The sequence below is a fragment of the Monodon monoceros genome, unplaced genomic scaffold (assembly GCF_005190385.1).
Source record: "Monodon monoceros isolate NGI ecotype Baffin Bay Population unplaced genomic scaffold, NGI_Narwhal_1 Super_Scaffold_11, whole genome shotgun sequence".
Lineage (NCBI taxonomy): Eukaryota > Metazoa > Chordata > Mammalia > Artiodactyla > Monodontidae > Monodon > Monodon monoceros.
In genome coordinates, this window is record NW_021703767.1 from 122161014 (window position 1) to 122177607 (window position 16594).

A 16594-nucleotide genomic window follows, 5' to 3' on the forward strand; every position below is an offset into this window, starting at 1 on the left:
AAAGGGGTGGGGGGTGGAGCTGTTTCCCTGCTTCCATTCACCGGGGTCCTCTCAGGACACTCACCGTTTCTGTCGATGGCAAAAGGCACATCAGTTGTGACGATTTCATAGTTGCAAATCTGGCTGTACTGCGGGGAGCAGTCCTCATCGACAGCCTCCACCTGCAGGATGTTGTCGTAGATCTTGCCCTCTGTCACGACAGCCTTGTAGGCCGGCTCTTTGAAGGTGGGAGCAAACTCATTGACGTCCTTTACCTGGATATGGACCACGGCCCTAGGACCACACACAGGAAGGAAGAGATGGTGGTAAAGAAAGAATCACACCATCCTCCCACACCTCCCACAGGTACTGACTCAGGTCCCAAGGTCAGGAGAGTAGAGAGACCACAAGACAGTCGGGGTGGCTGTTGTCTGGGTGTTCTGTCCTCCCTCTCATTGAGACCCCTTTACCTGTCCTTGCCCCGATCCTCTGAGATGAATCCACCCCAGAGAGGTGCCTCCCCTTCTCTGACCTTCCTAGTTACAGAGCTTTAGGCGACACATTTCCTCTATCTCCCCATTCCCTCCGCTATTCATTCACTCCAACCAGTAAGAATTGAACCACTCTTACTCTGGGTTAGGGGCTGAGCTAAACTCTGTTTGAGAGTTACAACCCCAGATGAAAAGTGCTGTGATGGAGAGAAGCACATGGCCTGGGGGAAATCCAGGGAAATGTCCTGACGAGGTCTGCAGGGATGGGCTGGCTGACAGAAGGCTTCCCAGAGGAAGTGACATCTGAACTCAGTCCTGATGGTAAAATAGGAGTATCTTCATGGGGAGCAGAGGGGTGGAGTATTCTAGGGGTAGAAGGAGGCCCGCGCTGATGCCTGTAGGGGCCTGGGGACCTGGCCAGCAGTCAGGCAGGCCGGAGCAGCACGGTGTGACCACTGCACATGCATATCTGAAGAGCAGTGTGTGAATGGAGATGGGAGGGCAGGGGTGGGAGGGGTCCAGGGAGCTCCATCAGGTCACTCACTTGTGCGATTTCTTCCAGTCCGTCTCCTGGGGCCCCGTGCCACAGTCGTAGGCCTGGATGATGAACGTGTACTCCTTCTGCAGTTCACAGTCGATGGGACTTCTGGCGCGGAGCCGGCCCTCTCCCGACGTCTTGTTGAGCACCACAGCCTCGAAGGGCAGCTCCTGGCCATGGATCTTGAATGCACAGATTTCCCCTGCAGGAGGATGGAAGGCAGAGAGCGGGGATCCTGAGAACGGCCACACTGAACACAGAGCTTCGACTGGACCAGATTTGCAAACCCAAAACCAGACCATTTCCTCCACACAGATAATTGTCAATGCAGAAGCGGCCTTTGGGCTTCCCTGGTGGCACAGTGGTTGAGAGTCCGCCTGCCGATGCAGGGGACGTGGGTTCGTGCCCCGGTCCGGGAAGATCCCACGTGCCGCGGAGCGGCTGGGCCCGTGAGCCATGGCCGCTGAACCTGCGCGTCCGGAGCCTGTGCTCCGCAACGAGAGAGGCCGCAACGGTGAGAGGCCCGCGTACCGCAAAAAAAAAAAAAAAAAGAAGCGGCCTTTAGAGACTCAGACCAACACGTTCATGTCCTGGATGATAAAACTGAAATGTGCCCCATCCGGTGTACCCGGCAGAAAAAGTGGGGTGTGTGGGTGCTCATCAAGCAGGGAGCTGGCTGATATCTCACTTTGCCCCTTTTCCCAGGAGGTTTCTCGTTTGCCCTCTGCCCAGTATGAGATTAAGGAACTTGCCCGCAGTCGAAAGACAAATGACTGCAGAGGAAAGGAGAAAAAGGCCAAAGCTTTCAGTGTCTTTTGTTTTGTGACAACATCCTTGATTCTTCAAAGTGTGCTCTGTGAAGCAGCAGCCTGGGCATCCCTGGGGAGCTTGTTAGGAATACAGACTCCCAGGTCCCACCTGGACCTCCTGAGTCAGTATATGCATCTTTTTTTTTTCTGGTGTGTCCATGATGTCTTTTTTTTTTGAAGTATAGCTGATTTACAATATTGTGTTAATTTTTGCTGTACAGCAAAGTGATTCGATTATATATATATAATGGAAAGATATATATATACATATTCTTTTTTTTTTTTTTTTGCGGTACGCGGGCCTCTCACTGTTGTGGCCTCTTCCGTTGCAGAGCACAGGCTCCGGACGCGCAGGCTCAGCGGCCATGGCTCACGGGCCCAGCCGCTCCGCGGCATGTGGGATCTTCCCGGACCGGGGCACGAACCCGTGTCCCCTGCATCGGCAGGCGGTCTCTCAACCACTGCGCCACCAGGGAAGCCCTTATATTCTTTTCTATACAGTTTATCACAGGATATTGGATATAGTTCCCTGTGCTACATCGTAGGACCTTGTTGTTTACCCAGCCTATAGATAATAGTTTGCATCTGCTAACTTAATTAGGGTCCCCAGGTGATCTGTTTGCTCAGTAACTGTGAGCAGCATTGCTTGGCTCTGTCCTTTACTCTTGGTTTAAGCACCCCGCGTTGCTGTAGCCCCCTCCCCCTTCTCCCCCCCCCCCCTTCACGTCTCTCACCTACCACTTCCCTGCGGGGACAGGGACACCACTTGGAGTTGCCATGTTCTCTCCAAACAGTGGGGGTGAGTTTATGTGAGTTCCAGAATCCCTGTGGAGCCTGAAAAGCCAACTTCTTAAAGAGCTGACCATGTTGTGCAATGAATACATTTCTCTCCGTCAGCTGGGTTCATGTGTATTATAGCTATTTCTCAGCATTAAAACAAGACCGCGAAAATATCTTCTTTATCTCAGTTGATGGATGTTTGTTTCTTGAACCCTGACTGTAAGCCCTGTAGTAAGTGTCCTGGAAAGTAATGAAGATTTGAGACACGTTCTCTTCCTGTGTTGAGGGAGCTTACACGCTTGTTGGGGAGACAATGTGCAGATGTCCAGAAAGACCCTTCATAGTGCAAAGGGGTGTGTGAGTGTCACATGACACGGGCAGCAAGGTGTCCAGCTATAGGCTGCTGGGGAGTAAAACACAGGCTTGAGCCCAGGGGCCTGAGTCACGTTCCAGGTTCACTACTGACTTGTTGATTTAGTCAAATTATAGTGACTCTCTGGGTTTCAACTGTGTCACCTGTAAAAGGGCCCAGGAGATAATGTCGCAGGGAGAACATCTACCTGACATGCCCCAAGCCTGGTCTGACATTGCCCCAGCTGCACTGCTGTGACCAGGATGAGGTGCCTACAGTCTAGAGTTTAAGGGGGGCCTCAGGCTCAGGTGACCAGGCATCTGCCCACAAAGCACAGGCACCGTGAGGAGAAGGGGTTACGCGGCTGCATGGCTGCTGTGTGTCAGGCATCGAGCTTTGTACCTCCGCCCAGGTGATCTGGTTTAATCGTCACAACAACCCTGCAAGGCAGGTGTTTTATACCAATCTGTACAAATTAACAACAACAGCAAAAAGGATCAAAGGAGTTATTACTTGCTCAAGGTCACAGAGCGAAAGTTGGTGTAAACCCCAAGTATGGCTGAGTCGTAACTCCACGCCCTCTCTGCCCCACCGCGCCGTCTCCAAGCAGCCCCATTACTTCTAAGGGGACCGCCGAGGGAATTGCTTCCAGTAACATTCTACATTCCCACTCAAGGCTCACTCAGGAGAGGAAGTCCCCACCCCATTTTACATATAGGAAAGTGCCCCGATCTTTTACTGACTATGTTTTCTGAGATGGTCAGTCAATACTAGTTTTACCTTTAGGCTTTTGTTTTTTATTATTTCGTCGATCCTCAATTTCATTATGAACACTCCACTTTCACTACATTCCCTCCTGGCCATTTCTCAAACGTAGTTGTGGAATAATGGACAAGACAGACAGCTTGTGGGCCAGGCTCTAACAAGAAGGCTGGTTCCCATTCCATCGCTGTTGCTCAGGCCAGTTACTGCCTCTCGGACAAGGCTAGCTCTGCAGCCTTCAGGGCAGGAGAACAGGTTACATCGCATCCTCAAGTTTCATTTCTGCTCTGAATTGGCTGGGGTTGAAGGGATGGACTTCTGACATGCCTGCTTTGAGATTCTATCCCAAGATCAATGCCAATGTGGGAATATTAGCAGCGAATGAGCCCAGACTGGTTCTGGGGTGTTCTCTGGAGTGCCCAACTACAGCCATGATTCTAAGACCCATCAGACCAGACCATTTCTCTTTGAAGAGTCCAATTAAACTAAATATAAATGAGGGTCATTTTCTGTTGGAGATATTTGATCACACCTAAAGTAGTTCTCAAGGCTCAGAAATCCTGAACAAGAAGAAAGGAGAGGAAGGAAGAAAAGGCAAAGGAGGAGGGGGAAATGCAGACACAAGGGGAAGGTAAGAAAAAGTAAACCTCAGGGCAACGTATTTTCATCGAACTAAATTCAGCTCAATAGAACCAGAAGTTTTTGAGGATGGAGTAAGTAAGTGCAAGGCACCGTGCTGGGTCTGGAGACACATAAAAAATGACTTGTATACCTTAAGGGATAAAGATACCCGATCCTCAAGTCCTCATTACCTCCTAGAAGAGACAGTGAAGTTCACAAGGGCGGTGCCATGCTCACTTAGTTTGCACCAGCTCAGACTGAGATGGGACTTAGCCCCCTTTAAACAAAAACTAGAATTCATGCCACACTCATTTATCCCACCTCTTCATCTGACCTGTGTGTTCTGGTTGCAAAAACATTCATTCGTTTATTCATCCATTCACTCACCTCATATTTATTAGGGACCATGCACCAGCACTGGCAAAACTGTGATGAACAAAACCCTGGCCTATAAGCTGCTGGCCGTCATGTGTGGGAGGGAAATAAGGAATCATATAATCAGCTACCTTTATGAAGGATGGCGATGGTGATACATGCATTGAAGGAGGGCTTCCTGGTGCTAAGAGACTTCTGACCTGGGCAGGTCAGGCAGGGAGGTCTAAGCTAAGGATGTGATGGCTCAGCTGAGATCACAGGAAGAGAAACAGGGAGGCACCCAGGCCACGAGGGAGGGGACTGAGTTTCAGGCAGAGGGGGCAGCGCACTGTAGTACCCTTCAGAAGGAAGGGACACGGGACTGCAGAGACCCACGTGGCCAGAGTAGAGGCAATGGGGTAGGGCCAGTTTCGTGGGTGTGTGACCTGAGAGGCACATGAGGGCCCAGAGCTTGGCTGAAATCTCTGCTGTCACCATGTTGAAATTCTTAATAATTTTATCTTTGAACTTGGGTTTTGTAAAGGAAGGCTGATGGGACAATGCAGCGTGTTCTGAGCAGTGGAGATGGGTGTAATAGGCATGCCTCCCCGTTCCCGCTCTCTCTTCGTATCTCGTGTTCAGGGTGCACCACAAGCACAGCACTGTGGTGGACCCACGATGTGGGGACGGGGGAGTGGCATTCAGGGGGACTCAGAGACAGAGCAAGGGAAGCATATGACAGCTACGAGTGCATGGCCCACTAAGCAGGGAGCTGACAGCCCCGAGAGGCTACCCCTTCTGTTTGAACCAAAATTGTTTTGAACACAGAAAAAAGGCAAGCAACCGAAGAACATTGTCGTATCCTTTCTTACTATGTTACTTCCCTGTAGAGCCAATCACTTACGCTGAAAATGATGACACAGAAGAAAAGGAAAGAGAAAACAATCCATTATTCCTTTTCTTTTCACACCGTCCTTACTAGAGAATGTTGGTAGGATATGCGCATATCAAGAAGTGAAATGAAAACCATGGAGTACCATTTGTGTAGCCTTTACAATGCTCTGGTAAAGAATTAAATACATATGCATACCTGAGCTAGAACATGCAAATGGTGTAATTTTCAGAGATTCTGCACAGCAGTTAACTGCTCTTCTGTTTGCATTTGAAACAAATGGGCATTGCACAGTACGAAGATAAACTGTAAAATCTATGCTAATCACTTAAAAATTTTTCTTTACTTAGAATCACATCAAATAGCAAATTAAAAGCACAGCAAGTTGAGAGACTGTGGAAGGAATGTCCTGGGATAGAATCCTGAGGAGGAAGGATATTTAAAACTGCAGTTCCCAGTATCTGTGAATGACACATCGGGCTATCACGATCTTTTGTGGGGCCTGCCGCTAGAACTCGTTGTAACTAATAAAGCACTGTAGTGGGAGGGTGATGTACTTAAAAGATCAGACCTAATGGTTTCTATATAAAAAATATTGTAACAGGGAAGAACAAAATCTGACTCCATGTTGGATCTGTTTCTTTTACTTTAACCTTTGCTCTCTGTTGCTATTTGTTACTATGATCACTAAAACGATGTTGTCTATAGCTATTGGCATACGTAATGGCCTCCCTCGGGGAACATTGCCCCTCTGCCTAAATGTTAAACTAAAGTGCTTTAGTTCAGCTCACAGGGAAACATTCTGACCCTGCCTACCTGTGAATGGCTGCAAGAAAGAAGAAATTAACACATCCCCTCTCCTAGGCTGGCCAAACCAGGAGATGTTTTGCAAGACTTATGGCCTTTTTACTTTACTTCCTCACCTCCTCCCCATCTCTGTTCTATAAAAGAAACTAGCATCCAGACCCTGATGGTACTCTAGGACATTAGTTTGCCAACTTCTCAGACTCCCGGCTTTCTGAATAAAGTTGCTATTCTTTTCCTCAACACCTTGTCTCCTGATTTATTGGCCTGTCATGTGGTGAGCAGAGGGAGCTTGTACTCAGTAACAATATCACTCTTAAAATCTTGCTTTCCTAGAAAAATGGTACAAATGAACCGGTTTGCAGGGCAGAAATAGAGACACAGATGTCGAGAACAAACGTATGGACACCAACGGGGGAAGGCGGTGGTGGGAGGGGTGGTGGTGGGATGAATTGGGAGATTGGGATTGATATATATACACTAATATGTATAAAATGGATAACTAATAAGAACCTGCTGTATAAAAAAATAAAATACAATTCAAAAAAAATGTTAAAAAAAATCTTGCTTTCCAATCTGCTTTCTGAGGTAGGAGACTTAGTGTGCCAGGACCTGTGTATGGGAGTGCAACGCACAGATGCACACACACTTGGGACCAGCAAAGGGTTCTGTGGGGAAATGGGGCCAGCAGCATGGGGCTGTCTCGCAGTGGCTGTGGCCTAAGGTGGCTGAACTCAGCTTCACCAAGAGCCCCCTGGAGGGGCCAGACCAGAAGAGGAGCCCCTGCAGTGTCTGGGGCTGGGTGGTGGGGCTTCCATGGCTCCAGCCCCTTATCACCTACCTCTATCTCACAATTACCTTTTCCTCTGCAGTAACACGCCTCCTGACACACCAGCAGAAATTGGTGTAGTTGTCTCCTAATTCCTCCCCTAAGATTCTGGGGGAAATGAATGAATGAATGAAAGAAATTGATGAATGAATGAATGGAATTGATTTTTAGAATGTATTTTGTTCCTACTCTTGCATACCCTTGACCAACAGATTGGGTTGATTCTATTTTCCAGGTGAGGAAACTGAGTCTCAGAGAGATTACCTGGTTCATCCAAGGTCACTTTGATAGTAAGGAGTGGCTCAAGGACCGATGTCTAGACCCTTTGAATCTAACACTTGTGTCCTCTGTTCTTTCATGTGGGTGTGATGTTCCAGAAGAGGGGTTCTCAAAGTGTAATGTGTGGACCCCTTGGATTCCCAAGGCTCTTTCTGCTATGTCCACAAAGTCAAAATCATCATCGTATGAACACTAGGACATTATTTGACTTTGTCTCTGTGTTGATATTTGCATTGTTGGTATAAAACCAGTGGTGAATAAAAGTGCTGGTGCCTTAGTAGCACCTGACCTCATTCTATGTGACATACAGTCACTGCAAAAAGAAAGAAAGAAAGAAGGCCAATTTCACTTAAGAATGACTTTAATGATGTGGTAAAAATTACCCATTTTATTAAATCTCAATCCCTGAGTACATGTATTTTAACATCCTGTGTGACAAAATGGAAAGTACACATAAAACATCTTTGCAGAGCAAAGTACGCAGGTTTGTCTCTAGGAAAAGCATTCATGTGATTTAAGTTGAATGGGAGCTAAACTGGGAAGTTTTTGTAGGGGATGCTATTCTCACTTGAAAGAATGATTGACAGACAAACTATGTTTATTCAAACTTGAGTGTGTGGCAAACTTTCTTTTAAAGTAAGCCTGTCACTTCAAGGAAAAGAACTCATAGTAGTGGTTGCCAATGATAAATTTGAGACTTCAATTTTGGAAAATTTGTGCCTGCCATAGAGAGTGTGACAATTTACCAAAGCTTTAATACTTTTCTGATGAAGTGAGTAGTGCTATTAATGACTGCCTGATAATGTATAATGAAATATGTCAACTTTAGAAAGATCTACTTAACCATAAATCACTAACTTCTAAATGATCAATGCATACTGTTACACAGAATGTATGGGTAAAAGATTCATTCAAAGGGCAAAATAGACCAATAGATTTTAATGCAGCAGTGTATAATAAGTTCACTGATGTGATTCCAGGTACTTTATTGTATTGTAGCTAAACTTTAAGAAACCATTGCTTATGGAGTTCTGGTACAGTATCAGAGAAGAATAGCTACAGTTATCTGAAAAGATTAAAATGCTTCTCCCTTTTCCAACTATATTCTGGGTGAGGCCATATTTTTTTCTTCACATACTTTGACCTAAAAGGCAGATCACAACAGATTGAAGGCAGAGAAGACATGAGGATATTCAAGGCAGACATTGAAGAGATTGCAAAAATGTACACGATGCCACTCTTCACACTAAGTTTGTTTTGGAAAATGTATTTTTGATCAAATTATGTTATATATGTTAACCTGGAATGTGTTTATTACTGTACTTTTTAAATAAGTTAATAAATAAGCATTTGTAAGTTTCTTAATTTTAGTTTCTAAAACAGTAAATATCGATAGATTTAACCCACATACATACATAAAAGCTCTTCAGAGTCATTAGCAATGTTTAAGAGCATAAAGGGGTCATGAAACCCAAAAGCTTATAATTTATCGACCATAGTTTCCACCCAGATCATGATTCCATATCCTATTCCTGATACTTGAAACATGACCCACCACCTCTCAGAAAACACCAGTCTCAGAGGAACTCATTTTTCTCTGTATTGCATAGCTGGGGCATTTGCAGTGAGAGTAACCAGGCAGAGCTCGATGTCTACAGAGCTCCGAGGGTGGGGAACTTCATTTCCACATCCTCATCCAAGCATGGGTGGTAAACATCTGGCTCTGGAGCCAGAGAGGCTGGGCTCGAATCGTACCTCTATTAACTACCTGTGTGACCTTGGGCAAGTCACTTATCTCTCCGTGCCTGCTTTCTCATCTGTGAAATGGGACAATATTAGCAATAGTTACCTCATAGCGTTCTTGGTTGTTGGAAGGATTAAATGAGTTAATATATGCAAAGTGCTTAACAGTGACTGGCATGACGTACGTACCACCTAAGAGTTAGCTCTCCTCACTCTTATTATGTTGTAGAAAAGCCACATACTTCTGGCTAACTCCCTGTCCATGTTTGAGATCGGAAGAGGCTGAATGTGGAGCTCGTTTCACCGTCAGAAGTATTTTGAATGTGTGTCTCATGTGTCATTAAAAATCAGTCTGGCTCCTTGAAGTACCTTACACGTATCAGTCACAGCTTTCACATCTTTATTTTCCTGAATATCATTGGCTAATATCGTTGGCATCCTGTGAATTTGCAAAATCTCATCCAGGGCCAGTACTGCCTCATGGGGAAAGTTCATTGAGGGGGTGGGAGGTGTTGCACGTCTGATTTAGCTCATCACAGTGACTGGGGGCTGCTAATGGCCTTTATTGGTCAAGAGTCAAGGGTGCTAAATGTCCTGCCTTGAGCAGGCCGGTCTTATACCATCAAAAACCATCTCATCTGAAATGGCCATAGCATTCCCTTGAGAAACACTACAGCCCCAGCATGCAGCTAGCCTGTTGGAGCAAACATGGCCAGGTTCATGACACCAGCTTTAGGGAAAATGATAGGTCCTGCAAAGGCCTCACTTCCAGATTGGTGAGGCCCCTCCCGATGGAGGGTGGTACCATCTGCTCTCAGCTGCACGCTCTGTCCTCCCAGTACACACACTTGGCAGGCAGGGAACATTGACCACACCACCGGAGGGCTGGGCGGAAGGGTTTCTTAAAGCGTACTCTACACGGAGACATCTGTATTCGCTTTAGGTGTAATAAAATGGAAAGGACAAATGCTAATCACAACAAGAGGTACTCATGCCCAGAATATCAAATTAGGGCTGAACTGAGAAATCTACACTTTAAAAAAAAAGGTTGATTTTAAGCCCTCCCATTTCAGAGAAAAACTTGGAGAGTTAGGGAGTTTGGGATTGACATGCATGCACTGCTATATTTAAAATGGAGGGGAGGACCTTCAAGATGGTGGAGGAGTAAGACATGGAGATCATGTTCCTCCCCACAAATACATCAAAAATACATCTACATGTGGAACAATCCCTACAGAACACCTACTGAACGCTGGCAGAAGACCTCAGACCTCCCCAAAGGCAAGAAACTCCCCACGTACCTGGGTAGGGCAAAAGAAAAAAGAATAAACAGAGACAAAAGGATAGGGATGGGACCTGCACCAGTGGGAAGGGAGCCGTGAAGGAGGAAGGGTTTCCACACACTAGAAGCCCCTTCACTGGCAGAGACGGGGGGTGGGTTGGGGGGAAGCTTCTGAGCCGCAGAGGAGAGCGCAGCAACAGGGGTGCAGAGGGCAAAGCAGAGAGATTCCCGCACAGAGGATCGGTGCTGACCAGCACTCACCAGCCCGAGAGGCTTGTCTGCTCACCCGGCGGGGTGGGCGGGGGCTGGGAGCTGAGGTTCAGGCTTCGGAGGTCAGACCCCAGGGAGAGGACTGGGGTTGGCTGCATGGATACAGCCTGAAGGGGGCTAGTGCACCACAGCTAGCTGGGAGGGAGTCCAGGAAAAAGTCTTGAATTGCCTAAGAGGCAAGAGACCATTGTTTCTGGGTGCATGAGGAGAGGGGATTCCTTCCCTGTCTGCCCACAAAAGGCAGAGCACTGCCTAAATGAGCTCCAGAGATGGGCACGAGGCTCGGCTATGAGCTCAGATCCCAGAGACGGGCATGAAACGCTAAGGCTGCTGCTGCAACAACCAAGAAGCCTGTATGCAAGCACAGGTCACTATCCACACCCCCCTGGGAGCCTGTGTAGCCCGCCACTGCCAGGGTCCCATGATCCAGGGACAACTTCCCAGGGAGAACACATGGCGTGACTCAGGCTGTTGCAATGTCATGCCGGCCTCTGCCGCTGCAGGCTCGCCCCGCACTCCGTACCTCTCCCTGCCCCCAGCCTGAGTGAGCCGGAGCCCACTAACCAGCCGCTCCTTTAACTTCCTCCTGTCTGGGTAAAGAACAGACACCAGCGGGTGACCTACATACAGAGGCAGGGGAAATCCAAAGCTGAAACCCAGGCACTGTGCGAACAAAGAAGAGAAAGGGAAATCTCTCCCAGCAGCCTCAGGAGCAGTGGATTAAACCTCCACAATCAACTTGATGTAACTTTCATCTGTGGAATATCTGAAGAGACAGCGAATCACCCCAAAACTGAGGTGGCGGACTTTGGGAGCAACTGTAGACTTGGGTTTGCTTTCTGCGTCTAATATGTTTCTAGTTTTATATTTATCTTAGTTTAGTATTTACAGCTTATTATCGCTGGTAGATTATTTTAGTGATTTGGTTTGCTCTCTTCCTTTTATATATATATAATTTTTTCCTTTTTTTCTTTTTCTGAGTGTGCATGTGTATGCCTCTTTGTGTGATTTTGTCTATATAGGTTTGCTCTTACCATTTGTCCTAAGGTTCTGTCTGTCCGCATTTTTTAGTATAGTTTTTAGTGCTTGTTATCATTGGTGGATTTGTTTATTGGTTTGGTTGCTCTCTTCTTTTTTTAAATTACTTTTTTATTTTCATAATACTTATTTTTTTTAAATTTTCTATTTTAATAACTTTGTTTTATTTTCTTTCTTTCTTTTTTATTCCCTTTCTCCCTTTTCTTCTGAGTTATGTGGCTAACAGGGTCTTGGTGCTCTGGCCGGGTGTCAGGCCTGGGCCTCTGAGGTGGGAGAGCTGAGCTCAGGACATTGGTCCACCAGAGACCTCCTGGTCCCTTGTAATATCAATCAGGGATAGCTTTCCCAGAGATCTCCATCTCAATGCTAAGACCCAGCTCCACTCAACGACCAGCAAACTCCAGTGCTGGACACCCCATGCCAAACAACTAGCAAGAGAGGAACACAAACCCAGCCATTAGCACAGAGGCTGCCTAAAATCATAATAAGGTGACAGACACCCCGAAACACACCACTGGATGTGGTCCTACCCACCAGAAAGACAAGATCCAGCCTCATCCATCAGAAAACAGGCAACATTCCCCTCCACCAGGAAGCCTACACAACCCACTGAACCAACCTTAGCCAATGGGGGGAGACACCAAAAACCAATGGGAACTAGGAACCTGCAGCCAGCAAAAAGGAGACCCCCAAACACAGTTAGTTAAGCAAAATGAGAAGACAGAGAAATACACAGCAGATGAAGGAGCACAGTAAAAACCCACCAGACCAAACAAATGAAGAGGAAATAGGCAGTTTACCAGAAAAAGAATTCAGAGTAATGATACTAAAGATGATCCAAAATTTTGGAAATAGGATGGAGAAAATACAAGAAACGTTTAACAAGGGCCTAGAAGGACTAAAGGGCAAACAAACAACGATGAACAACACAATAAATGAAATTAAAAATTCTCTAGAGTAATCAATAGCAGAATAACTGAGGCAGAAGAATAGATAAGTGACCTGGAAGATAAAATAGTGGAAATAACTACCACAGAGCAGAAAAAAGATAAAAGAATGAAAAGAATTGAGGACAGTCTCAGAGACCTCTGGGACAACATTAAATGCACCAACATTCAAATTATAGGAGTCCCAGAAGAAGAAGAGAAAAAGAAAGGGATTGAGAAAATATTTGAAGAGATTATAGTTGAAAACTTCCCTAATATGGGAAAGGAAATAGTCAGTCAAGCCCAGGAAGAGCAGAGAGTCCCATATAGAATAAATCCAGGGAGAAGGATGTCAAGACACATATTAATCAAACTATCAGAAGTTAAATATAAAGAAAAAATATTGAAAGCAGCAAGGGAAAAACAACAAATAACATACAAGGGAATTGTCATGAGGTTAACAGCTGATCGTTCAGCAGAAACTCTGCAAGCCAGAAGGGAGTGGCAGGACATATTTAAAGTGATGAAAGGGGAAAACCTACAACCAAAATTACTCTACCCAGCAAGGACCTCATTCAGATTCGACAGAAAAATTAAAAACTTTACAGACAAGCAAAAACTAAGAGAATTCAGCACCATCAAACCAGCTTTACAACAAATACTAAAGGAACTTCTCTAGGCAGGAAACACAAGAGAAGGAAAAGATCTACGACAACAAACCCAAAACAATTAAGAAAATGGTAATAAGAACATACATATCGATAATTACCTTAAATGTAAATGGATTAAATGCTCCAATGAAAAGTCATAGACTGGCTGAATGGATACAAAAACAAGACCCATATATATGCTGTCTACAAGAGACCCATTTCAGACCTAGGGACACATACAGACTGAAAGTGAGGGGATGGAAAAAGATGTTCCATGAAAATGGAAATCAAAAGAAAACTGGAGTAGCAATTCTCATATCAGACAAAATAGACTTTAAAATAAAGGCTATTACAAAAGACAAAGAAGGACACTACATAATGATCAAGGGATTGATCCAAGAAGAAGATATAACAATTGTAAATATTTATGCACCCAACATAGGAGCACCTCAATATGTAGGGCAAATGCTAACAGCCATAAAACGTGAAATCGACAGTAACACAATCATAGTAGGGGATTTTAACACCCCACTTTCACCAACAGACAGATCATCCAAAATGAAAATAAATAAGGAAACACAAGCTTTAAATGACACATTAAACAAGATGGACTTAATTGATATTTATAGGGCATTCCATCCAAAAACAACAGAATACACTTCCTTCTGAAGTGCAAATGGAACATTCTCCAGGATAGATCATATCTTGGGTCACAAATCAAGCCTTGGCAAATTTAAGAAAATTGAAATCATATCAACTATCTTTTCCAACCATAATGCTATAAGACTAGATATCAATTATAGGAAGATAACTGTAAAAATCGCAAACACATGGAGGCTAAACAATACACTACTAAATAACCAAGAGATCACAGAAGAAATCAAAGAAGAAATTAAAAAAATACCTAGAAACAAATGACAATGAAAACACGATGACCCAAAACCTATGGGATGCAGCAAAAGCAGTTCTATCAGGGAAGTTTATAGCAATACAATCCTACCTCAAGAAACAAGAAACATCTCAAACAAACAACCTAACCTTATACCTAAAGCAATTAGAGAAAGAAGAACAAAAAAACCCCAAAGTTAGCAGAAGGAAAGAAATCATGAAGATCAGAGCAGAGATAAATGAAAAAGAAATGAGGGAAACAATAGCAAAGATCAATAAAACTAAAAGCTGGTTGTTTCAGAAGATAAAAAAATACTGATAAACCATTAGCCAGATTCATCAAGAAAAAAAGAGAGAAGACTCAAATCAATAGAATTAGAAATGAAAAAGGAGAAGTAACAACAAACACTGCAGAAATACAAAGGATCATGAGAGATTACTACAAGTAACTATATGCCAATAAAATGGACAACCTGGAAGAAATGGACAAATTCTTAGAAAAGCACAACCTTCCAAGACTGAACCAGGAAGAAATAGAAAATATAAACAGACAAATCACAAGCACTGAAATTGAAACTGTGATTAAAAATCTTCCAACAAACAAAAGCCGAGGACCAGAAAGCTTTACAGGCAAAGTCTATCAAACATTTAGGGAAGAGCTAACACCTATCCTTCTCAAACTCTTCCAAAATATAGCAGAGGGAGAAACACTCCCAAACTCATTCTACGAGGCCACCATCACCCTGATACCAAAATCAGACAAATATGTTACAAGAAAAGAAGACTACAGGCCAATATCACTGATGAACTTAGATGCAAAAATCCACAACAAAATTCTAGCAAACAGTTTTCAGCAGCACATTAAAAGGATCATACACCATGATCAAGTGGGGTTTATCCCAGGAATGGAAGGATTCTTCAATATACACAAATCAATCTGTGTGATATACCATGTTAACAAGCTGAAGGATAAAAACCATATGATCATCTCAATAGATGCAGAAAAAGCTTTCAACAAAATTCAACACCCATTTATGATAATAACTCTCCAGAAAGTAGGCATAGAGGGAACTTACCTCAACATAATAAATGTCATATATGACAAAACCACAGCCAACATCATTCTCAATGGTGAAAAACTGAAACCATTTCCACTAAGATGAGAAAGAAGACAAGGTTGCCCACTCTCACCACTATTATTCAACATAGTTTTGGAAATTTTAGCCACAGCAATCAGAGAAAAAAAACGAAATAAAAGGAATCAAAATCAGAAAAGAAGTAAAACTGTCACTGTTTGCAGATGACATGATACTATACATAGAGAATCCTAAAGATGCTACCAGAAAACTACTAGAGCTAATCAATGAATTCGGTAAAGTAGCAGGATACAAAATTAATGCACAGAAATCTCTTGCATTCTTATACACTAATGATGAAAAATCTGAAAGAGTAATTAAGGAAACACTCCTATTTACCACTGCAACAAAAAGAATAAAATACCTAGGAATAAACCTACCTAAGGAGACAAAAGACCTGTATGCAGAAAACTATAAGACACTGATGAAAGAAATTAAAGATGATACAAACTGTTGGAGATATACACCATGTTCTTGGATATGAAGAATCAACATTGTGAAAATGACTATACTACCCAAAGCAATCTACAGATTCAATGCAACCCCTATCAAACTACCAATGGCATTTTTCACAGAACTAGAATAAAAAATTTCACAATTTGTATGGAAACACAAAAGACCCCAAATAGCCAAAGCAATCTTGAGAAAGAAAAACGGAGCTGGAGGAATCAGGCTCGTGGACTTCAGACTATACTACAAAGCTACGGTAATCAACAGAGTATGGTACTGGCACAAAAACAGAAATATAGATCAATGGAACAGGATAGAAAGCCCAGAGATAAACCCACACACATACGGTCACCTTATCTTTGATAAAGGTGGCAAGAATATACAATGGAGAAAAGACAGCCTCCTCAATAAGTGGTGCTGGGAAAACTGGACAGCTACATGTAAAAGAATGAAATTAGAACATTCCCTAACACCATACACAAAAATAAAGTCAAAACGGATTAAAGACGTAAATGTAAGGCCAAACACTATAAAACTCTTAGAGGAAAACATAGGCAGAACACTCTATGACATAAATAACAGCAAGGTCCTTTTTGACCCACCTCCTAGAGAAAGGGAAATAAAAACCAAAATAAGCAAATGGAACCTAATGAAACTTATAAGCTTTTTCACAGCAAAGGAAACCATAAACAAGATGAAAAGACAATCTTCAGAATGGGAG

General features: G+C 43.9%; 1 protein-coding gene across 1 annotated transcript in view; it reads right to left on the reverse strand.

Moving 5' to 3' along the window:
• Window positions 1–16594, reverse strand: part of CLSTN2 (calsyntenin 2) — a 636354-nt gene that overhangs the window by 151397 nt on the left and 468363 nt on the right. Inside the window, exons 3-4 of the mRNA XM_029214625.1 lie at window positions 1015–1210; window positions 65–273 (exon numbers count right to left, since the gene is read on the reverse strand). Of these exons, the coding sequence (XP_029070458.1) occupies window positions 65–273; window positions 1015–1210 (405 nt within the window). The remainder of the gene's footprint in view (window positions 1–64; window positions 274–1014; window positions 1211–16594) is intronic.